General features: G+C 34.1%; 1 protein-coding gene across 1 annotated transcript in view; it reads left to right on the forward strand.

The window, feature by feature from the left end:
* LOC103521202 (pyrokinin-1 receptor-like) overlaps positions 1-25,683 on the forward strand; it is a 164,828-nt gene that overhangs the window by 125,521 nt on the left and 13,624 nt on the right. Inside the window, exons 3-4 of the mRNA XM_026832068.1 lie at positions 6,516-6,776; positions 8,556-8,775. Of these exons, the coding sequence (XP_026687869.1) occupies positions 6,523-6,776; positions 8,556-8,775 (474 nt within the window). The 5' untranslated portion in view covers positions 6,516-6,522. The remainder of the gene's footprint in view (positions 1-6,515; positions 6,777-8,555; positions 8,776-25,683) is intronic.

Genomic DNA, 25,683 nt, shown 5'->3' on the forward strand with positions numbered 1-25,683 from the left:
TTTGAGCATCTGACCTACAAGCTTTCATCTCATATTATTAATTAGATAAATTATTATAATAAATAAACAATATACTGCCTCGTTATTTAATTCAATTCAATTTGTTTTTATTGTACATAATATGACATTAAAAATACATTTCAATGAATACAATTGTACAACGTCATTTAAAGAAAAGAAAAAGAAGGAGAACACCAAGAAATTTAGTGGTTCAGTTAATTAACTTGAAAATTTTCAATTTTACCTAGTGCCTAAATGATGCATTAGTCATTTAGACATAGACACATTTTTCGAGGCCCATTTTTCTTCACTGTCATCTTTTTGGTGACATTTCTTACAGCGAAAGACGCCATCATTCTTCAATGTCAAGATTCAAGAAATAAGAAACCACCATACACATCCTTTTGTAGTAATTATTTTGTAGTCTACCTTACAAAGCAGCTTTTTTTACTTTTTCTAATTAAGTAAGGTTAGGTAGTATGTACCTAACTTACTGCGTAGAAAACTAGAATTTCTAGATAAGGATTAGGAAAAATATTTTAGGTAGGTACATTTTATTCTTACTTTTATAAGAGGGATCAAAATGAGATCAAGAAATTCAGGTCAAAGATGATTAGAAAAGTCTTCTTTCATAAGGAAAAAATTTGTTAATAAAATTTCTTCTAGAACATTATTTTCGACAACAAAAAAATGCAGAAAAAATTATGTAAATGTCTTGTTTGTCCTAAATTTGTAAAATCTCTGCGTATTTTCTCAGCTCTATGAAAATAGGACAAGGAAGAATCCTATGCTATCTCGCAATAGTTTCATATCGAAAACAAATTGAACCTTTTAGAAATGGTGTAACCGATTTACTTATTTGTTGCATTGTCTCAATTTTCTGTTCTCATCCCTTTGTTTATATCCGCTTTATAATATATTTTATATCTTTTGTATTGGAGTGAAATAAAAATTGTACAATGCTATCCATAAACAAAAGAACTGAATTTCTTTTCAATATCGCTCATGCTATTAATTTTATTTTCTCTATAGTTTAGTTCGGTGGGGCCCCAAGGCTCATTTGTTAAGGTACCTACCTACTTAAATTTATTTTAGTTACCTATTAATTTTATTTAGGTAGGTACCTACTTACTTTTAAAAAATTCATTTAAACATATATCATAAGACAGATTTTTCCAATCGTTTCTAAAGCTATGTATCAACGAAGAAACCTGAAACCTACCTAGAAACAAATGATACTGTTAATAATATTGAAAATAATTATGACTTTTTGAAAAGTTTTCCTTTAAAGGGTAAAGGTAGTTCTAGAATAATTGGGATTAAAATTTTGCGAGAGGAACGAAGAAAATAGCTTGGTCTAGAAGAAAAAGTGGAGCACTCATTTTAATTTTTATTCTCAGTGGGTAGTAGGTACCTAGGTAGGTACCTACCGAGTAGTTAAAAGCTAATTTAGAATCATTTGTATTTCCATTGTGAACGCTTTTCCTGTGAGAATGGAACAGAAGAACCACTTAGGACCCTATATATTATGGATGCAAAATTGCAGTCCCGAGTCTAATAGAAATTAGAAAGTGGTAGGGTAGGGCTAGGAATCGGGAATTAGAGAACTATATATTATGGATGCAAAATTGCAGTCCCGAGTCTAATAGAAATTAGAAAGTGGTAGGGTAGGGCTAGGAATCGGGAATTAGAGAACAAATCATCTTTGTCAGAACTCTCAAAATGTACACTTGAAAAAACATTTTGTATGAATGCCCGAAAAAAGTTTGTGTATGCAATGTGCTAAACACAAAGGAACAGTCTCCCTTCTCCAGCCAATCTAGTAGGCTTGAAGGTAGCATTTGCGCGCCTGATTTGTAAGCGGTCACGGGTTCGATTTCTGCCTGGGACAAACTTTATGTCTTATTTGACTTTATGAGATTGTCCAATACCTATGTAGGTACTTATTTCTTACTCCTGATACTATTCCTAGATGAAAGAATTATGTACTTTTCATTCAATAAAATGCCTAACCTAGGTAGGTACCTAATTCCTTTTCATCACAAATTTCAAGGGTAATTATGCATTGATCGGTTTCCATAACTTCACAGGTAGAAGATTTGAGTACATACTTAGATTTTTTAAGTGTATGTCTTGGATTTTTCGCTCTCTTACCAAAGGTTTACAATCTCATGTTACAGACAACCTATTTTTTCCGAGGTTTTCACTTTGGTCTTCCAACAGTGCTTCCCCATTTAGATACCTACACATGAGAAAGCATCGTACCATTACTCTACAGTCTACAGGATATTTTTCATAACTCCATAAATAAGAAAATAAGTTCTTGTTATTAGAAATCACAGTACTGTTAACTGTCGTCAAAAAAAAAAAAAAAAAAAAATGCAAATTTAGGTCAGAATCCTGTACAAAATAAGAAAAGTAAAAATTGATTGTTTTTCTTTTCAGAATTTATTTTTCACATGTTTCACTAAAGGTACTTGTATTTTCCTTTTATTTCATTTCAATCAAAATGGAAAACCGAAAGCAATATACCTAGGTAGGTGTGAAGCAGAGAAAATGGTTCAATCATTTCGTTTTTGAAGTACCTACCTACCATCATGTGGTGTTTTTGTACGAGTATGTGTGAAGTATTTAGGTATCTTGTGAAGTATCTAGTAGGTAATAATTATATCCTCATACAAATCTCATCTCTTTGACTTCAGAACCACACCTTTGAGGACTGATGATAATTTTAACGTTTTAATGCTTAGCTAGGTATCATATTTATTCTATCGCACACTTTTTATTCATCCTTAAGCCACTTGTCGTTCAAAAAAAAAAAAAAAAAAAAAAAGCGGTGCGGTGAAAAACAACCATCGTGTCGCGTTTAGTGGGAACACGCTCATTTAAATTAGGTGCATTGCCTACAGGAGTACAGGGCATTCGGAAAAATTTGGATGAAACTCAAGACAAGTGGGAAGGGGCCCTAAGGTAGATATTGTTCTTTAGGTAATTATTATCTATCATTATCTCAAACTAAACAAAATTCTCATTAAGTATTTTGATCAATGCCATTACGTGGCAATTTTCCATCTCCTCTTCCTTGTTTTCCTTTCTCATCTCCTTTTCCCTTCATTCGTACAACTCATGTGAGAAGAAACCCAGGTGCAAGGTTTTCTCGAGAATTTCTTCTTCCTCATCTGGTCATCTTTCCCCAGCCTCTTTCTGATCGAAACATTTCAACATTTTGGAATAAACAACGTTTGCTTTTTTTTCTCTCCCTCCTGTTTTTTTTTATTTATTTATTTTTTTTTTTTATTTATTTATTTTTCCGAATGAAAAATGAGAGTGGAAAATGTACCTAACAACATTTAGGATGAGCACCTGCACACAGAGCCTGGTTGATGTGGTTGATTTTTTTTTTTTGGTTTCGATGTTATTTTAGGCTTCCGATTTTTGAACTTAGGGTGCCGGAAGCCCAATCGAGTGACTGGGATCAGGAACTCAATTATTGACCTCTATATCGGGAAGCTAGACACTATAATTTAGCATTCCAACAAACTAAATCAGGGGAAATAACAAATAACCCAATAATAGAGTTCTTTTACCTAACCAGTGGCACCCTATCACTAATTTGACTAATTTCTTTCTCAATGCATTGTTTTTAACTTTTTTTTATCGAGGTTCATTAAGATCGAACAAACCGTTCGATTGTTATAGTGGAACAAACGAACAAAAGCTCAATGTGGAATTCGTGGAAATGTCAAGTAAAAACTTGAAACTTTCTTCGTTTGTTGAACAAATTTAGTTAGCTACCATATATTACAGTAGAAAACACGGAAACTTTTACCTCAATGTATCCTACATTTCCTTCGAAATGAAATATATAATATAATAACAGAACTATGTGTAGATTGTATAGCATGGCTTTATACTGATTTGTTTGTTTTCTGACAACTAATAATTTAATTAACAACTTAACGTACGGTATGTACCTAGGTGAAAAGTAAATGTGTGGTATTTCTTGCTAACTCAATTTCCAAAAATCTAGGTCATAAGGAAGTATAGTTACCCAAGTATGGGCGGGCAAGACTTTGAAGTGTGTCTTAAGACTGGGAGTTATGCTCCAAATTAGAGGTCATTATTTTTGGTATATTACCACATTTAGGAGCCAAAAACAACCCGAAGGGCGACCTACATAATACGGCCCTGAGTATAGGAACTGCATCATAAGTACGACCTTGTTGTAAATGGCGTCTTATGTTAAAATTATGTAATAAATTGAAAAAGGAATTTTGAACAAGAAAATAAGTTTTATTGAAAAGGTCTTGTCATTGTGATTTCCTGGAAATTCGAATCGTTATTTGTGTTTCTCTCAACAGGATTTATCCTCCCTCGAAACTACGTCGGAAAAGTTTCAACAAGTTACAGAGTATTGTTACTTATTCGTCGAGACTAAATGGACCAATGACTGTAGCACATTACAAGATGAAGCATTTCAAGTGAAATAATGCGTTCGCACTTTCCCAGCGAGTAGAGTTTCTGCTTCGGTAGAGTGTAATACTTCAACCGCACGTACAGAAGTCGGTGGGTTTTCTTATTAAAATTTATGTGGAACCAACTAGGGGGGAAAGCTTGTATCGATTTCACGATGTGTTTTCCGTTTGAATGATAATCTTATTTTCTATTTTCGCACAAAGCTGTCTCTTTAATTTCGTGGGCAGTTTAACTTATCCGAACTTCTCCCGAAATGCTGAACTTCCAACAAACAAACTAACTATAATAATTACCTGCCTAGACCTATTTGAAACTCAATATTAGTTTGCCAGGGTTATTTGAATAAAAGACACCTAATTTAAGTAATTTATTATATTGCAGTAAAGAAGCTACCTATGTATGAAATATGAATCATACTTGGAAAATTTTTAGCATCGTAGCTTTTACAACAGAGGCATAGCGAAAAGAAATCCTCATGAATAGCATGGCGTTTACAAGTTTACATACGACAGTACTCATGCTTAGGTAGGTACATACCTACTTATTTTATTTAATTTTTTTTCTCAAGTTACATAAAAGGGTAGAGTACCTAGTTGGGATATACATACAAATACTTACATATATATGTACTTTCGAGTATAACTACCTACATCCGCTTTTTTCACTATTTTATTAATAAAACAAATTGAACATCGTGGAGCATCTGAAATAACATACTTGCTTGATACTTGAAACATCATGTTGAGAACTTTACAGCAAAACGTAAGCTCGTCTCTGTGAACAACATAAACTTATGTAGGTTTATGTATCAGATTGCAAGGACTTTAATTCTGAATTTCATTTAGATAAAAATAAAACTAGAGCTAGAGCACAAAACAGTAAAGTTCAGGGATGAATAGAAATAATAGAATGAGAAATATGATTGTGATGAAAAAATTAAAAATTAATAAGTCAACATTGAATAATGTTGACTCGGAGTTCGGAGTGGATGCAATCAGCCATAAAGTTGATAAAATCAGAAATAGGTACTAGACGCTCTGAATAATGTTGGGTTGTGATATCCACAAAAATTGTGAAGAAGCTGTTAGATTCACCGAAAATAACCAAATTTAATTTGATTTGATTTTTTACATTTCTCTACGCGGTAAATACCTTAACATGACACCTTTGCAAGTAGAAAACTTTATTTCATTTTAATTTGTATTCTAAACCTAGCTAGGTATTCCAGTGGATAAATTTTATTCTAAATTCAGACCTATGTGAGCGTGGTTGATAAGAATAGAATATAACATACCTTGTTTATCCTGCTGGGATAGGACTGAAAATTCCCTTTACCCCCGCAGTCTAACCAAATCTTGACTTGGCGGGGCGGAGCGCTACCGCGCTCCTTAATATACCTACTTGTATGCAGCGAATAATTTCCAATCAAACTGACGGAAGTTTACATAACAAAATCTGACAAATTGCTTTCACCTTGTATGCCGACAGAAAGTTTTAACCTTGAATCTTCCCTCGCTTCGTACTTGAACGAATGGTTCATAATTTGGTGTAAGTTATGCTGAAATGGGACTGAGAAAACTTCGAGTTTTTCGTGGAAAGTGGAAAGTTTTTCTCTTGGAAAAGGATTACGAGGGTGTATAGTTTTCTCACACTTAATTGCATTCACCTAATTTAATTTTAAGACATTTTTCAAGGAGTGCTGACTTCGTCCAATTTTATGCTTGATCAAATCCCAATTACTACACTTAGCCCTATTGCTTAGGCCAGCCACTCACTATCAGGTAATAGACCACTATCAGGGACCTGACAGGTACACCTGATCAGGTCCGCCTGTCAGGTCTACCTGATAGTGTGTGTGCTCATCAGGTGTCAGATAGACCTGACCAAGTGTACCTGTCAGGTCTACCTGATAGTGTGTGTGCTCATCAGGTATCAGATAGACCTGACCAAGTGTACCTGTCAGACCTGATAGTAAGTGGCTGGCCTTAGAGTGAAAATAAATCAATCCGACTTACCTATTCCCATTTCCCCTGTTCCAGCGGTTTGATGAACGACTCACAGTACGAAGACCTGGCTTGGGGTCCGCAGCATGACCCCCTGTATGTTATCTTCCCAGTGACTGTCATCTACGTTATCATTTTGGTGACGGGGTGCTTTGGGAACCTCTGCACCTGTGTGGTCATAGCGAGGAACAAGCACATGCATACGGCCACCAACTATTATCTCTTCAGTTTGGCCGTTTCGGATTTGCTGATGCTCTTCTGGGGGATCCCGTCAGAGATCATTTACATCTGGCACAAGTAAGTATTGAGTTGAAGACTCGGTAACTCCATTCGATACAGCTACCCTTTTCTTCCATCATTTTGTGGGTTTTTTTATCATCAACTACCTGAACAGTGCTATTCATTTCTGAATAATAATTAACAAGTAGATAATATTTTTCTTTAAACTTCTAGGGAAAGCCAACTAAACTCAATCCTGAACTCGATCCTGATTTGATGCGATTCGGTAAAAAAGATATAAGTACCTACCTACGTTTCAACTTTTAAAAGAGCTACTCGGAAAATCTCTGTACTTGCCTACCTATACTATGGTATAAAATTAGAACCACACAACCTTTGAAACCTTTCCCAAACATTTTGAGACCGAGTAAGGTCAGGATTTGTAAACAGCACTCGGTAACCGGTAACTCCTTTCGTTACAGCTACCCTTTTCTTCCATCATTTTGTGGGTTTTTTTTTATCATCAACTAAGTCGCCGCTAGAAAGTCAAAAGGGCGTAAGTGACAAAAAACAAAAAATGACATTAACACACAGACATACTACGTGTGAGAGATACTATTGGTAGCACGAACAGGCGTATGTGATTTCTAAACCATTGTGAAGATATTGATTTTTTTTTATGTTGAGGCGTATGTGATATTTGCGGAAATAATTGCAGCACAAATAGACTTAAGTGCGCTTACGAAAATTTTGATAAAATCACTTACGCCCCTTTGACTTCTAGGGAAAGCCAACTAAACTCAATCCTGAACTCGGATCCTGATTTGATACGACTCGTAAAAAAGTTATAAGTACCTACCTACGTTTCAACTTTTAAAAGAGCTACTCGGAAAATCTATGTACTTGCCTACCTACGAGTATACTATGGTATAAAATTAGAACCACACAACCTTTGAAACCTTTCCCAAACATTTTGAGACCGAGTAAGGTCAGGATTTGTAAACAGAGCAATCCACTTAGCATGGTTTCTACTTCAATGCATTATTTTTAGAAAATCTACTACTTTAAAATTGTTTCTTCTGATAATAATATGCTAGACAGTATTATATCTTGCCCTACTTTTTTTAGGAAACAAAGCTCCATTATCTCACTTTCTTATTCTTATCCTAATAGTAAATCTGGTGACATAGATCAAGAACACTGGTAGAAATGTGCTCCATTTGAAGACTGAAATGTGGGTTAACCAAATACTGAGGTACCTGAATTTTCTTTTAAAAGAGATACTCCTTTGATTAGGAATTTTACCATCTCAGACTATTTTTAAACTTTGATTTTATTGAAAAACTCAAAGTCAAATAAAAGAGAATAATTAACATCAGCCTTTTAAATCGACCTGCCAAGCGTTAAGGAAAATCTTGCTATTAATGTGGGGGAGGGTAAAGAAAAAGTAAAAACTCTAGCTAATTACTTGAACTTCTGAGTAAAGAAAATAAAAAATCCAGACAAAGTCGAGATTCTCAAGAAGAAAAATAAAGATAATGCTGCTGCACTAATGACTTGAAGGTCTAACCCTCAACCTAAAAATAGGTACAAAAGTTTGTGAGGAGTTGCTTCTTTCTCTTCTTCTCAAGCTGAAAGATTAGTAGACGGAAAAAAAATAGCCGATTACATAGGAAAAAAAATAGCCGATTCTACCTATCTACATTTCTTTCCTAGAGGATAGAATAATTAAATTTAGGTTAAGGAACAAAATAATGAAAGTAGAAAGCTTTGCCTTCATCTGCGTAGATACCTACTATATTTTTATTTATTTTATTTTTTAAAACATACCTATTGTTATTGAATATTTTATTCCAGATACCCCTACATGTTTGATGAGACTATCTGCATCATGGTCAGCTTTCTCTCGGAGACGTCAGCAAATGCCACTGTCCTAACCATCACAGCATTCACTGTAGAGCGCTACATTGCCATCTGCCATCCATTCCTGTCTCATTACTTTGTGTTTAGCTACCAACTTATTCCAATTCCAATACCAACCACACTTGATAAGTTTAGGAATTCGACCCAAAGTGTGGTAGAAACCCCCCTTTTCAACGTACTTGTATGGCAAGGAAATTTTATTTATGTTTTCCCAAACAAGCCCTCTCAAAATACCTACGAGTATACCTACTTCATTTTCTACTTAGACGCACACTTCTACCCATAAATATTTATGTTGAGGCATAGAGAGAGGCAGGATTATTTGAAAATGTTCACAGACTCAAACTTGAACGCGGAATCTTCAAAATCTCCAGGGGGAGGGGGGAATTGTACCTCCGAACTTTCACATCCATATAGCTATCTGAGAACCGGAGAGTTCGGTCAGAAAATCTCCACACAGGCCGGAATACAAACCCAGTGCCTCCGTGAGTCAGTGGTCCTTCTTTGTAATTAGACTCAAACTTGAACGCGGAATCTTCGAAATCTCTAGGGGGGGGATTGTACCTCCGAACTTTCACATCCATACCTATCAGAGAACCGGAGAGTTCGGTCAGAAAATCTCCACACAGGCCGGAATACAAACCCAGTGCCTCCGTGAGTCAGTGGTCCTTCTTTGTAATCTTCAAGGAATCCTATTTGATGGCCATTAACTTACCTGAGAAAAGATCCCATGGCGTTGTGGTCACTGCGCTCGATTGTTTTGTAATTTAATATTTACACATTTGCATTTAACACACGACATTGACACAATTTTAGGCAACTTTCCCCCCTGAGCTTAAAAGGGTTTACATTTTAGGTACCTACTAATAATAACTAATGCGCTCATTTTACTACATAGGTACCTACTCAGTGAGTATTATCACGTTTACTACGCTTAGGCCCGTTACCCGTTACACACACACACCGGTTTGGACGACTGATTTTTTACCGGTCGTCCAAATTCCAAAAAGAACACTCAAATAAGCATCATTCAATAGGATAAGGAAAGTCGTGTGATGTTCACACCAGATTTTTGCATTTTAGTTTAACAGTTCAAGTAAATTGCTCTTCTCTAGATTCTCATTAGTGCAATTTGAATAACATCAAGCGTTTGAAGCATTATGCTCAGACTGAAATCTGCGAGGTACTTTTTTTAATATTATATCTATTCTAAATTAAATCTTGCTGTAGATTTATATGTGCGTTTAATTTTGAATTCCTGAAAATGTTACCCAAATTCTGCTTGAAAGTTACAAAATTAATGAAAAACGACGAGTCCTTGCTTTGGAATATGTAAAATAGGTAATTCCTAGGGTTTCCCTCTAGATTTATATGTGCGTTTAATTTTGAATTCCTGAAAATGTTACCTAAATTCTGCTTGAAAGTTACAAAATTAATGAAAAACGACGAGTCCTTGCTTTGGAATATGTAAAATAGGTAATTCCTAGGGTTTCCCTCAACCTCAAACAAGAACGTAGCGCAAGCCTTTTTTCGATCCCTAAAGTAATTATTTTGTGTTAACAGATGGCACTATTCGACACCAAGAAAACAAGAACGTAGCGCAAGCCTTTTTTCGATCCCTAAAGTAATTATTTTGTGTTAACAGATGGCACTATTCGACACCAAGAAACATAGATCAAGAACACTGGTAGAAATGTGCTCCATTTGAAGACTGAAATGTGGGTTAACCAAATACTGAGGTACCTTAGGAAACAAAGCTCCATTATCTCACTTTCTTATTCTTATCCTAATAATAAATCTGGTGAAATAGATCAAGAACACTGGTAGAAATGTGCTCCATTTGAAGACTGAAATATGGGTTAACCAAATACTGAGGTACCTAATATTTTGAATAACACATCCATTATCCGATTCAGTCTCAGACAGTGGAGAATTGTACTTATTAGGTACCTAATATTTTGAATAACACGTCCATTATCCGATTCAGTCTCAGACAGTGGAGAATTGTACTTATCTGTTGCCTTTTGTTCGATTTTATACAGTGAGTAGCTCTTATTTTATACTCGATTTTGTTACCATATGATACCCTATCATTATTTTCATCATTGATGGTGAAACAGGAGAAACTTTAACAAATTGACGACAAGATTTTGAAACGTGGAAAAATTGAAAATCTCCTGCTAGCTTGAACATTGATCTGAGAAAATATCAAAATCTGTCCAAAAAATAATATGATTTGTGTAGCCCACCCTGGAGTTTACATAATATATGTGAAAATGGAATCTAATTTTGTTCTCTCAATAGATACTTAGATATAACTGCCCCCATTTCGCGATTTTTTTTTTTTTTTTTTTTTTCTGAGTAGCTCCTATTTTATACTCGATTTTGTTACCATATGATACCCTATCATTATTTTCATCATTGATGGTGAAACAAGAGAAACTTTAACAAATTGACGACAAGATTTTGAAACGTGGTAAAATTGAAAATCTCCTGTTATCTTGAACATTGATCCGAGAAAGTATCAAAATCTGTCCAAAAAATACTATGATTTGTGTAGCCCACCCTGGAGTTTACATAAGTGAAAATTGAATCTAATTTTGTTCTCTCAATAGATACTTAGATATAACTGCCCCCATTTCGCGATTTTTTTTCCTAAAAAAATATTATTGAATGAAAAACATCAAACTATTGAATAATGTATTGTAGGGGGAAAAAATCTGTGTTTCACTGAAGGTTTTCTCGTGGACATTTCCTCCTAACCTATTTTTCACTACGAGCATGAGTGCACCCCAAATATCAGTCAGTATTATAAAATTAACTTGTTCACCTTAAAAACCATCCTTTATTTGACATACCAGTACCAGCCTTACACATTTAAACAACTTGACACATTTCTACATAAGCAAAGTACACCCCCTTACTTTATATTCCAAACACATGGCTCCCCAAAGCAGACTTTTATTTATATGTACGAAGAACATTTCATAATATCAAGTAGTACACCGAGGATGAGTGCACCCCAAATATAGTCAGTATTATAAAATTAACTTGTTCACCTTAAAAACCATCCTTTATTTGACATACCAGTACCAGCCTTACACATTTACACAACTTGACACATTTCTACATCAGCAAAGTACATCGCCTTACTTTATATTCCAAACACATGGCTCCCCAAAGCAGACTTTTATTTATATGTACGAAGAACATTTCATAATATCAAGTAGTACACGTCCTATCCCATCCAAGCAGTAAATTAAAACATAAACAGCCCTTTTTTACACTTCCTGTCAGTTAAGTAGGTACAACAGCTTCTTCCTAGTATTTAATTTTTCTTTTATCTGTTCCTACTTCCCTAGCTCCCCAAAGCAGACTTTTATTTATATGACGTACGAAGAACATTTCATAATATCAAGTAGTACACGTCCTATCCCATCCAAGCAGTAAATTAAAACATAAATAGCCCTTTTTTACACTTCCTGTCAGTTAAGTAGGTACAACAGCTTCTTCCTAGTATTTAATTTTTCTTTTATCTGTTCCTACTTCCCTAATACTTTGCATATTTTATCCCTCAGGATTACAGTGACCTAAAATGCTGACTAAACCGTTTTACCATGCACTTTTGTGAGGGTTTGGCGACTAAGCAGGGACTTTTATACTATTTCTTTCCCTAAGGACTGTAATGCTATTAAACTGTCTACCTTGAAAAATGTTTTTTTTTTTTTTTTTTTTTTTTTTTTTTAAAAACACATTTTTTTATGTGCTATTAAACTGTCTCCCTTGAAAAATGTGTTTTTTTTTTTTCAAAGTCACATTGTTCTATGTAACATGCTGCTTAAACAATTTTTCTAGGAATGACTACTGTGAGTTTATTCTTAGGCTAGCCACTCACTATCAGGTACACCTGATCAGGTCCACCTCTCAGGTTTACCTGATACCAGATGAGCACACACACACACTATCAGGTAGACCTGACAGGTACGGCTGAAAAAGTCCCTCTGTCAGGTCTACCTGAAAAAAAATATACATAAAGGAATTTTATTTACACCCAATAAACGGAACTTTAGTGAAACTGCTGACAAAAAAAGGGACTTCTCACTTTTCAGTCCTACATTGGCAGTGTAAATAAAGTATTTGTAGGTCACTGAAATAATTGTAGCTAATTTTACCAGTTATTGTTAGGTTCAAACATATTGGCCGTAGTTAACGCCATCCAACATACGTGACATTTCAGGAGATTTCCAATAATAATTGTCCACTCTCCCTTTTTGTATACAATTTTACATCATGGATTAAATTTTAAAAAAGTCGCAATATTGCAGTTAAGGGAGTCCGGAAAAATGGAGGAGGGCCACCACTTTTCAAAGTTCTTTTTACGTAGTGAAACTGCTGACAAAAAAGGGACTTCTCACTTTTCAGTCCTACATTGGCAGTGTAAATAAAGTATTTGTAAGTCACTGAAATAATTGTAGCTAATTTTACCAGTTATTGTTAGGTTCAAACATATTGGCCGTAGTTGACGCCATCCAACATACGTGACATTTCAGGAGATTTCCAATAATTGTCCACCCTCCCTTTTTGTATACAATTTTACATCATCGATTAAATTTTAAAAAAGTCGCAATATTGCAGTTAAGGGAGTCCGGAAAAATGGAGGAGGGCCACCACTTTTCAAAGTTCTTTTTACGTGTTAGGTTCAAACATATTGGCCGTAGTTAACGCCATCCAGCATACGTGACATTTCAGGAGATTTCCAATAATTGTCCACTCTCCCTTTTTGTATACAATTTTACATCATCGATTAAATTTTAAAAAAGTCGCAATGTTGCAGTTAAGGGAGTCCGGAAAAATGGAGGAGGGCCACCACTTTTCAAAGTTCTTTTTACGTCACAACGGACGTGACTAAGTTGAAAATAATATCAGGGAGAAATTTTCTACGCCTTGGACATATTTTATCCTCTCAGATAGGTATACCTAACTATCTACCTGCACAGAGTATGAAAAACATTTATCACAGGTTATAGGTTATACGAGAAGAAAATACCTAGAATAAATACTATGTGGATTTTAGATAACGACAAGAGTACAAGATACAGAGAATGCTGAAAATACCTATGGGTAATCATCACATGATCAGCACAGAGTATGAAAAACATTTATCACAGGTTATAGGTTATACGAGAAGAAAATACCTAGAATAAATACTATGTGGATTTTAGATAACGACAAGAGTACAAGATACAGAGAATGCTGAAAATACCTATGGGTAATCATTACATGATCATTACAAAATACCTATTCGGTGAAGTCTAAAAAACCTTTTTATACACTCAAAGTTATCTCTTTTTAATCTCAAATATACAAAAATTTCAATGTATCTATCCCATTGAAGTATAGAAATTGTTGCTTCATAATAATGGTGTAGGTAGGTAGTAGATACCTATGTAAGTACGTAGGTCTTCAGCTTATTCCATATCTTTGGCACCCTCCTAGCTTAATAAACACATACAAATAAGATACAATGTACCTACCTAAAGTATTTGTACAATGTGTGTGCTTATAGGTAATATCCTTTTTCTCACGTGTATTTATAAATGTTTGACCTGGAAAAATGTCGTATCCTCAGGTTCTCTATTTGAACTATTACATTCTATTTGAGATATTTCCATTGAACTTTTAACTTTTGCTGCAGACATACGTAGTTTATATCAATAAATTGGATTAAATAGACTGCAGGCTTGGATAAAAAATAAAAAGCTATGGAATGTTATGCGGATAGCAGAAAATAATAATAAAAATCTACTGCGTTTAACTTTAGAGCTCATTTTTCCCCAACGGAAAAAAGTAAGTTGTACCCAGGTGTGAAGTTATTAATTTATACCTTTCCCCCACCTATACCTGCCTAAAGAGGAGGAGGAGGAGGAGGAGGAGAAAGAGAAGGAGCAGAAAGCGGAGGAGAAGATGATTTATAATAATTATCATGTTCTTGAGCTACAACATGCTTAGTGTTTACTTCTACCTTTTACTACCAGACAAGTAGTGGTTGTTGATCCAGAAATGAGAGGAAAATAAGTAGGAGAAGGTAAGACACAGAGTATGAAAAACATTTATCATAGATTATAGGTTATACGAGAAGAAAATACCTACCTAGAATAAATACTAGGTATGTGGATTTTAGATAACGACAAGAGTACAAGATACAGAGAATGCTGAAAATACCTATGGGTAATCATCACATGATCATTACAAAATACCTATTCTGTGAAGTCTATTAAAACACCTTTTTATACACTCAAAGTTATCTCTTTTGAATCTCAAATACCTATACAAAAAATTTCAATGTATCTATCCCATTGAAGTATAGAAATTGTTGCTTCATAATAATGGTGTAGGTAGATAGTAGATACCTATGTAAGTACGTAGGTCTTCAGCTTATTCCATATCTTTGGCACCCTCCTAGCTTAATAAACACATACAAATAAGATTACATGATCATTACAAAATACCTATTCTGTGAAGTCTATTAATAAAACACCTTTTTATACACTCAAAGTTATCTCTTTTTAATTTCAAATATACAAAAAATTCAATGGATCTATCCCATTGAAGTATAGAAATTGTTGCTTCATAATAATGGTTTAGGTAGATAGTAGATACCTATGTAAGTACGTAGGTCTTCAGCTTATTCCATATCTTTGGCACCCGCCTAGCTTAATAAACACATACAAATAACATACAATGTACCTACCTAAAGTATTTGTACAATGTGTGTGCTTATAATATCCTTTTTCTCACGTGTATTTATAAACGTTTGACCTGGAAAAATGTCGTATCCTCAGGTACTCTATTTGAACTATTACATTCTATTTGAGCTATTTCCATTGAACTTTTGCTGCAGACATACGTAGTTTATATCAATAAATTCGTTTAAATAGACTGCAGGCTTGGATAAAAAATAAAAACTATGGAATGTTATGCGGATAGCAGAAAATAATAATAAAAATCTACTGCGTTTAACTTTCGAGCTCATTTTTCCCCAACGGAAAAAAGTAAGTTGTACCCAGGTGTGAAGTTATTAATTTATACCTTTCCCCCACCTATACTTGCCTAGACCTATTTGAAACTCAATATTAGTTTGCCAGGGTTATTTGAATAAAAGACACCTAATTTAAGTAATTTATTATATTGCAGTAAAGAAGCTACCTATGTATGAAATATGAATCATACTTGGAAAATTTTTAGCATCGTAGCTTTTACAACAGAGGCATAGCGAAAAGAAATCCTCATGAATAGCATGGCGTTTACAAGTTTACATACGACAGTACTCATGCTTAGGTAGGTACACATACCTACTTATTTTATTTAATTTTTTTCTCAAGTTACATAAAAGAGTAGAGTACCTAGTTGCAGTTTTAGAAGATGTTTTTTCATATGTTGGGATATACATACATCCGCTTGTTTCACTATTTTATTAATAAAACAAATTAAACATCGTGGAGCATCTGAAATAACATACTTGCTTGATACTTGAAACATCATGTTGAGAACTTTACAGCAAAACGTAAGTTCGTCTTTGTGAACAACATAAACTTAAGTAGGTTTATGTATCAGATTGCAAGGACTTTAATTCTGAATTTCATTTAGATAAAAATAAAACTAGAGCCTGAGCACAAAACAGTAAAGTTCAGGGACGAATAGAAATAATAGAATGAGAAATATGATTGTGATGAAAAAATGAAAAATTAATAAGTCAACATTGAATAATGTTGACTCGGAGTTAGGAGTTGATGCAATCAGTCATAAAGTTGATAAAATCAGAAATACTAGACGCTCTGAATAATGTTGGGTTGTGATATCCACAAAAATTGTGAAGAAGCTGTTAGATTCACCGAAAATAACCGAATTTAATTTGATTTTTTGCATTTCTCTACGCGGTAAATACCTTAACATGACACCTTTGCAAGTAGAAAACTTTATTTCATTTTAATTTGTATTCTAAACCTAGCTATAAAAATTAATAAGTCAACATTGAATAATGTTGAAGTCAACATTGAATAATGTTGACTCGGAGTTCGGAGTTGATGCAATCAGTAATAAAGTTGATAAAATCAGAAATACTAGACGCTCTGAATAATGTTGGGTTGTGATATCCACAAAAATTGTAAAGAAGCTGTTAGATTCACCGAAAATAACCGAATTTAATTTGATTTGATTTTTACATTTCTCTACGCGGTAAATGCCTGAACATGACACCTTTGCAAATAGAAAACTTTATTTCATTTTAATTTGTATTCTAAACCTAGCTAGGTATTCCAGTGGATAAATTTTATTCTAAATTCAGACCTAGGTATGTGAGCGTGGTTGATAAGAATAGAATATAACATAGGTACCTTATTTATCCTGCTGGGATATGACTGAAAATTCCCTTTACCCCCGCAGTCTAACCAATATACTTGTATGCAGCGAATAATTTCCAATCAAACTGACATAACAAAATCTGACAAATTGCTTTCACCTTGTATGCCGACAGAAAGTTTTAACCTTGAATCTTCCCTCGCTTCGTACTTGAACGAGAATTTACCTTGTTTATCCTTCTGGGATAGGACTAAGAATTCCCTTTACCCCCGCAGTCTAACCAATATACTTGTATGCAGCGAATAATTTCCAATCAAACTGACGGAAGTTTTTATAACAAAATCTGACAAATTGCTTTCACCTTGTATGCCGGCAGAAAGTTTTAACCTTGAATCTTCCCTCGCTTCGTACTTGAACGAGGTTAACGTGAACTTTTCTCAAGTTGTTTAATTCTTTCCTCTTTATACCAGGAACTTTATTGCATATTATTTCGCATAATCCTCTTATACTTTTGGTTTTTCACCGAACTTGAACGAGGTTAACGTGAACTTTTCACAAGTTGTTTAATTCTTTCCTCTTTATACCAGGAACTTTATTGCATATTATTTCGCATAATCCTCTTATACTTTTGGTTTTTCACCGAAATTATAAGAGCTGGTGCGGCGGGGTTTTGAATACACCAGTTTTAAATGACTGGAGTTAAGCAACGAACGCCGTGATTGTGATTGGTATGTGAACGAGTGATTACTGATCAATTTGCTTTCATGTCTCGTGATGACAGTTAAGCTGGTTGTTATCACTGTAATCCCAGGGAAAAAAGTGACGCTACGAAAATCCTTGCATAATCCTCTTATACTTTTGGTTTTTCACCGAAATTATAGGAGCTGGTGCGGCGGGAGGTTGAATACACCAGTTTTGAATGACTGGAGTTAAGCAACGTACGCCGTGATTGTGATTGGTATGCGAACGAGTGATTACTAATCAATTTGCTTTCATGTCTCGTGATGACAGTTAAGCTGGTTGTTATCACTGTAATCCCAGGGAAAAAAGTGACGCTACGAAAATCCTCACAACAGATATTTACTGTTCTACTTCTGGGGTCTTGTTATGAAAACTGTTGGTATAATGGAACAACTTGTTCTAAGCTAACAGTCTAAATAAAGCACTACTTATACTTGTATTTCCTCAGCCCCATTGAACCCATTCACAGGTGACAGTAAGTGAGTCACCATATTACTCTAGTGCCCTTGAATTTTATGCATTTCCCATGTAATGGTCTGCGATCGATAACTACATTAGTATTTCAAATGCCCCATTTGAGAAAAAAAAAACTACTCCCTTCACCAACTGTTGTAAGAGTCACATCTGTTAAAAATGCATGTCCTGATGGTATTCTCTGTCTGTGAGCACTGTTATGAAAACTGTTAGTATAATGGAACAACTTGTTCTAAGCTAACAGTCTAAATAAAGCACTACTTATACTTGTATTTCCTCACCCTAATTGGACCCATTCACAGGTGACAGTCAGTGAGTCACCATATTACTCTAGTGCCCTTGAATTTTATGCATTTCCCATGCAATGGTCTGCGATCGATAACTACATTAGTATTTCAAATGCCCCATTAAAAAAAAAAAAAAAAAAAAAAAAAAAAAAAAAAAAAAAAAAAACAGACTTGAAACAGTTGAACTTGAAAATATTCATGCTTCATGCCTTTGAATGTAATTTCTGAAAGGGAAGCACCATATTTTCTTTAACTTATATCTACATGACTAAACCTTCTCGGCCTTTGACGTAGATTAAAATAAAAGATAAACAAATGAAAATTTGCATTTAAAAGAAAGATACTCCATCATCATCAGACTATTTTTAAACTTTGATTTTATTGAAAAACTCAAAGTCAAATAAAAGAGAATAATCTAACATCAGCCTTTTAAATCGACCTGCCAAGCGTTAAGGAAAATCTTGCTATTAATATGGGGGAGGGTAAAGAAAAGGTAAAAACTCTCGCTAATTACTTGAACTTCTGAGTAAAGAAAATGAAAAAACCAGACAAAGTGGAGATTCTCAAGAAGAAAAATAAAGATAATGCTGCTGCACTAATGACTTGGGAAATGATTCTGAAGGTGTAACCCTCAACCTAAAAATAGGTACAAAAGTTTGTGAGGAGTTGCTTCTTTCTCTTCTTCTCAAGCTGAAAGATTAGTACCTAGACGGTGGTATCCAAAAATTTGAGTAAAAGTGGTGCAAAGTCACCTCAGTTTACGGTAATTTAATGAAGGCTTGGTGGAGATGCTAGTACTCTCTACAAGAGCAATGAGATTAGTGGAGATGTCAGAACTCCCTTACTATGAAAATAATGCTGCTGCACTAATGACTTGGGAAATGATTCTGAAGGTGTAACCCTCAACCTAAAAATAGGTACAAAAGTTTGTGAGGAGTTGCTTCTTTCTCTTCTTCTCAAGCTGAAAGATTAGTACCTAGACGGAAAAAAATAGCCGATTACATAGGTATCTATCTACATTTCTTTCCTATAGGATAGAATAACTAAATTTAGGTTAAGGAACAAAATAATGAAAGTAAAAAGCTTTGTCTTCATCTGCGTAGATACCTACTATATTTTTATTTATTTTATTTTTTAAAACATACCTATTATTATTGAATATTTTATTCCAGATACCCCTACATGTTTGACGAGTTAAAACTTAAATGAGAAAAGGGAAAGGTTGAAAGGTAGAGCCAAGAATATTGAGGGAATTGAAAAGAAGATCAAAGAGCGGACCTAATGCAAGTAGAAGAAAGGAGACTACTAAAAGAAGGACGAATCTTTCAGCTGGACAGCAAACAAAAAGCAAAAAAGAAGGACGAGGAAAAAAAACCAAGACAGAAAAAGTAGAATAAATGGAAAACAAGTTACAGGTACCTATGTTAACGAGATTATAGAAATACATAAGAATAGTAAAGGCATAGGAATCCTATCCATGTTTACAGAGCCCGGTTAAATGTTTCTATCTATGTACCTTCACTACTTAATAAGATACTTAACAAGCGTACCTACTTAGTACTAGCACAGACTACAGATAGAAGAAAGGATAGTACTAAATGAAGGACGAAACTTTTAGCTGAAAAGCAAACAAAGCTAAAGAATTACGAAAGACAGAACAAGAAGAATGAAAAGAAAGAAAGAAAAAAGAAGAGAGGAAAAAGACAGGATAGGAGAAAGCCAGCCGTTCTGAGAACAAACCTTATCCGTTCAGGATAAAATCTGCCCCGGACGAGAATCGAATTCCACAGAATTCAATAAGATTCTATCTCTGAACTCAACACGAAAATATTGAGAGTATTTTGATTCACTCCATTTTTTTATGAATGGAGATGGAAGGGAGAGAAGAGAGAGAGATTTTTTTTTATTTTAATAGAATTGAGATTAAGTGTGGCAATCAATTTTACAGAACAAAAGTTATGAAGAATTTTTTCTTCAAATATAAGTACTTATTTTTCAAAAACACAATAGGTAGGTATGTTATCCTTGTGCAATGTGCAAGCTGTAGAATGAAATTGCTGGGAAATTGAAAAAGTTTTCCTTTATTTTTATGTGCAGTTTTATCAATCAGTTTTGTTTTATTAAATAGTTCCAATTTCAAACGTAAATTAATACTATCTATTAGGCATCTACAATCATTTTTCCTGCCTTCAAAACAAAGCTAGGAAATGAGAGGAAAAACTAAACAAAGAATAATTCATAATACGAGCTGAACAAGAGTTAAATTTATATTTATCAATAAAGATTGATATACATTTTCATTAATTGCCTTCATAGGTAAATAATTAAATACCAAATACCTATATAGTTCTAAAATCAAAACCAAAAATTCGCGCCCCGGTTTCGTCTCGATTGGAAACCCCTGAAAATCTTGAAATACAATAAACTATAAAACAAACCTCTGGAATGAAATTACCTCATCCTAATATTTACTTTCCCTGTTTAACAGTCTGTCAAGATACATCAAGGAAGACGGAAGGTTCAGACAGTGAAGAAAAGAAAGATTAAGGTGCTAGCATGAAAGTTTTATATTAAAAATTTAAGCACGACATTTTAATTTACGGATTTTATGTTTTAAAGTTTCAACTTTTTTTTAGAGAGAAAAAAGACAGGATAGGAGAAAGCCAGCCGTTCTGAGAACAAACCTTATCCGTTCAGGATAAAATCTGCCCCGGACGGGAATCGAATTCCACAGAATTCAATAAGATTCTATCTCTGAACTCAACACGAAAATATTGAGAGTATTTTAATTCACTCTATTTTTTATAAATGGAGATGGAAGGGAGAGAAAAGAGAGAGATTTTTATTTTTATAGAATTGAGATTGAGTGTGGCAATCAATTTTACAGAACAAAAGTTACCTAGGTATGAAGAATTTTTTCTTCAAATATAGGTACTTATTTTTCAAAAATACAATAGTTAGGTATGTTATCCTTGTGCAATGTGCAAGCTGTGAAATGAAATTGCTGGGAAATTGAAAAAGTTTTCCTTTATTTTTATGTGCAGTTTTATCAATCAGTTTTGTTCTATTAATAGTTCCAATTTCAAACGTAAATCAATACTAGGTATCTATTAGGCATCTACAATCATTTTTCCTGCCTTCAAAACGAAGCTAAACTAAACAAAGAATAATTCATAATACGAGCTGAACAAGAGTTAAATTTATATATATAGGTATCAATAAAGATCGATAGGTACATATTGTATATTTTCATTAATTGCCTTCATAGTTCTAAAATCAAAACCAAAAATTCGCGCCCCGGTTTCGTCTCGATCTGGAAACCCCTGAAAATCTTGAAATACAATAAACTATAAAACAAACCTCTGGAATAAAATTACCTCATCCTAATATTTACTTTCCCTGTTTAACAGTCTGTCAAGATACAACAAGGAAGACGGAAGGTTCAGACAGTGAAGAAAAGAAAGATTGAGGTGCTAGCATGAAAGTTTTATATTAAAAATTTAAGCACGACATTTTAATTTACGGATTTTATGTTTTAAAGTTTCAACTTTTTTTTTTTTTTTTTTTACTTTCTATTATTTTTAATGTCGCAAACAACAACAACAGGTGTCAAAATACAAAAAAGTAGGTAAGTCAAGTTTTGAAGAAAAAAGGAGGAGAAGAAGCAAAAAGTATAAGAAAGGAGAGGAGGAGGAGGAGGAGGAAAAGGAGAAAGAGAAGGAGCAGAAAGCGGAGGAGAAGATGATTTATAATAATTATCATGTTCTTGAGCTACAACATGCTTAGTGTTTACTTCTACCTTTTACTACCAGACAAGTAGTGGTTGTTGATCCAGAAATGAGAGGAAAATAAGTAGGAGAAGGTAAGTTGGAAAAAGAAAAAAGATAGGTAACAAATTGATATGTTGCACTAAGAATAGTGGAGATGCCAAAACTCTCACCCTCTACAAGAGCAATGCGATTACCTAGTGGAGATGTCAGAACTCCCTTACTTTGAAGCTGAAGGGATATTTTGTGCTTTGCACATTGCATACCTAGATAGTTTTCAGGCATGATTACAATTTCAAAGTTTAGTGGAGATGCCAAAACTCTCACCCTTTCATTTAATGAAGGCTTGGTGGAGATGCTAGTACTCTCTACAAGAGCAATGAGAATAATGAGATTAGTGGAGAAGTCAGAAGGCGTCAGAACTCTCTTACTATGAAAGGATACTTTGTACTTTGCACATTGCATACCTAGATAATTTCCAGGCGTTCATACAATTTATTATTTCAAAGTTTAGTGGAGATGCCAAAACTGTATAATATCAAGTATGTACATTGAAGGAAAAAGAAAAGAGGCATACAGAGGAATAACACTAGGTACTACGGACATATTTAGAGAATGATGGATTGACATTTCAATTCGGAGAATAGTAATGGAGGAGTAATGGATGCCAACAACATCCATAGAACGAAAAGCAATTACCTGACTGTAAGAGAGGGAAGAGAAGAAATAAAGAACACAACAGAACTTTATTTAATAACTTTTTACATCAGGAAAATTTTTAATATACTTAGTTATATTTTGACTTTTTACGGTGAAAATCATGCCACTTTCACTGTGAAAGAGAAAGTGAGAGAGGCAAAGAGAGAGAGAGAGAGAGAGAACAATTTTACTCAGACGTCTCGCGTTGGAAGTTGAAAAACAAAAGTTTTCATTTTTCTAAATTATATTTATACGCATTTTGAATTCCATGTCTTGATTTTATTATTCTTGGTATTATTTATTTTTTAAAGGTACTACGAGTACAAGGTCGTTCGCGCCGAAACCGAAGTATAAAGTATACGAGTTAAAACTTAAATGTAGCTTTATTACGAGTTAAAACTTAAATGAGAAATGGGAAAGGTTGAAAGGTAGAGCCAAGAATATTCAGGGAATTGAAAAGAAGATCAAAGAGCGGACCTAATGCAAGTAGAAGAAAGAAGACTACTAAAAGAAGGACGAATCTTTCAGCTGGACAGCAAACAAAAAGCAAAAAAGAAGGACGAGAAAAAAAAAAAAAAAAAAAAAAAAAAAAAAAAAAAAAAAAAAAAAAAAAAAAACCGAGTTAAAACTTAGTTAAATGAGAAATGGGAAAGGTTGAAAGGTAGAGCCAAGAATATTGAGGGAATTGAAAAGAAGATCAAAGAGCGGATCTAATGCAAGTAGAAGAAAGAAGACTACTAGAAGAAGGACAAATCTTTCAGCTGGACAGCAAACAAAAAGCAAAAAAGAAGGACGAGGAAAAAAAAAACTAAGCCAGAAAAAGTAGAATAAATGGAAAAGAAGTTAGTGCCTATGTTAATCCTATAGGAAATCCTATCCATGTTTACAGAGTCCGGTTAAATGTTTATATCTAGGTATGTACCTTCACTACCTAATAAGATACTTAATAAGCGTACCTACACCTACTTAGTACTAGCACAGACTACAGATAGAAGAAAGGATAGCACTAAATGAAGGACGAAACTTTTAGCTGAAAAGCAAACACAGCTAAAGAATTACGAAAGACAGAACAAGAAGAATGAAAAGAAAGAAAGAAAGAAAAAAGAATAGGATATAAAAAGAAAGTAAAAAGGAGAAAAAGTTTTTTTTTATGAAATGAGCAGATTATAAGTAGAGGTATAGGAATATTATCCATATCTACAGCCCAGTTAGATGTTTCTATACGTATTTAATAGCCACATACCCAGTAACAAGTAGGTATGTTTAGCTGATCTGACAGGAATAGAAACGCTGAAAAGAAAGATAAGATTACAGGGAAGAAGAAGAAGGAAAAATAGGTTTTGTTAACAGGCGAAGACAGGAGGATTAAGAATGCGATGGAAGAGACTGGAAAAAGGATCAGACAAAAAGAGAGGATGAAGGATAAATAGAGGGAATGGGTTGGAATAAATTCGGGAAAGGGGCGAAAAAAAAGACAGGGAAATAATATAAGGAAAAAGTTTGATAAAAGAGTGGAAAAGGGTGAGAATTTTGGGAGGAAATAGGAGGGAAATGTGGATCAGACAAAAAGAGAGGATGAAGGATAAATAGAGGGAATGGGTTGGAATAAATTCGGGAAAGGGCGAAAAAAAGACAGGGAAATAATATAAGGAAAAAGTTTGATAAAAGAGTGGAAAAGGGTGAGAATTTTGGGAGGAAATAGGAGGGAAATGAGGGAAACTATCAGAGATGTATTCGGTGATTTATGGTTCACAAAAAAATCTTCCCCAGTTCAACATTTTCCACAAAATGAGGGTTAAGCAACAATTACTTTGGTTAATATCTGGATGGGTGATTATCCGATTTTTATCACAAAAAATCTTCCCCAGTAATGTGATTTATTGCATCTGGAGCTTCCGAAGTACTACCTACCCTTTCTTTGAGACTATTCTTGAAAAGAATGCTGTTGAATTTTCTAACAGCTACAATTGAATTCATTATAAGTGCTATTGAAGCAAAAGATTTACCAATAAATGCGTCATATTCGTTAGTAAAATATACAGTTAATATTTCACCTAAATCACATCTTCAGCTAGTGAGCCTGCTGTACAATAAAGCCTTCCGCTGAATGGCATTCACATTTTACAGTGTACCCTCTCAATGTTGTCTATTTTCGAAGGAAAGTAAATTTGATCAGTTTATGTACCTGCTCCCATTGTACCTATCATGTTTAAAACGAGGGAAACTGTTATTATAAAATGTTATCTAGCTATTCGGGCACTTCACTGTAATATATGTAGAGGCACTTAATACCTAATATTCAAAATAATAAAAAGATAATAACTACCTATGTATACCTAACCTAGATTGTATTGACATCTGGAGCTTCCAAAGTACTACCCTTTCTTTGAGACTATTCTTGAAAAGAATGCTGTTGAATTTTCTACCAGCTGCAAGTGAATTGATTTCAAGGGCTACTGTAGAAAAAGTTTTATCAATATATGCGTCATATTCGTTAGTAAAATATCTTGTTAATATTAAATTTCACCTAAATCACATCTTTAGCAAGTGAGCCTGCTGTACAATAAAGCCTTCCGCTGTATGGCATTCACATTTTACAGTGTACCCTCTCAATGTTGTCTATTTTCGGAGGAAAGTAAATTTGATCAGTTTATGTACCTGCTCCCATTGTATCATGTTTAAAACGAGGGAAACTGTTATTATAAAATGTTATCTAGCTATTCGGGCATAAACTTC

This window comes from Diaphorina citri, unplaced genomic scaffold (genome assembly GCF_000475195.1).
Source record: "Diaphorina citri unplaced genomic scaffold, Diaci psyllid genome assembly version 1.1 scaffold73, whole genome shotgun sequence".
Lineage (NCBI taxonomy): Eukaryota > Metazoa > Arthropoda > Insecta > Hemiptera > Psyllidae > Diaphorina > Diaphorina citri.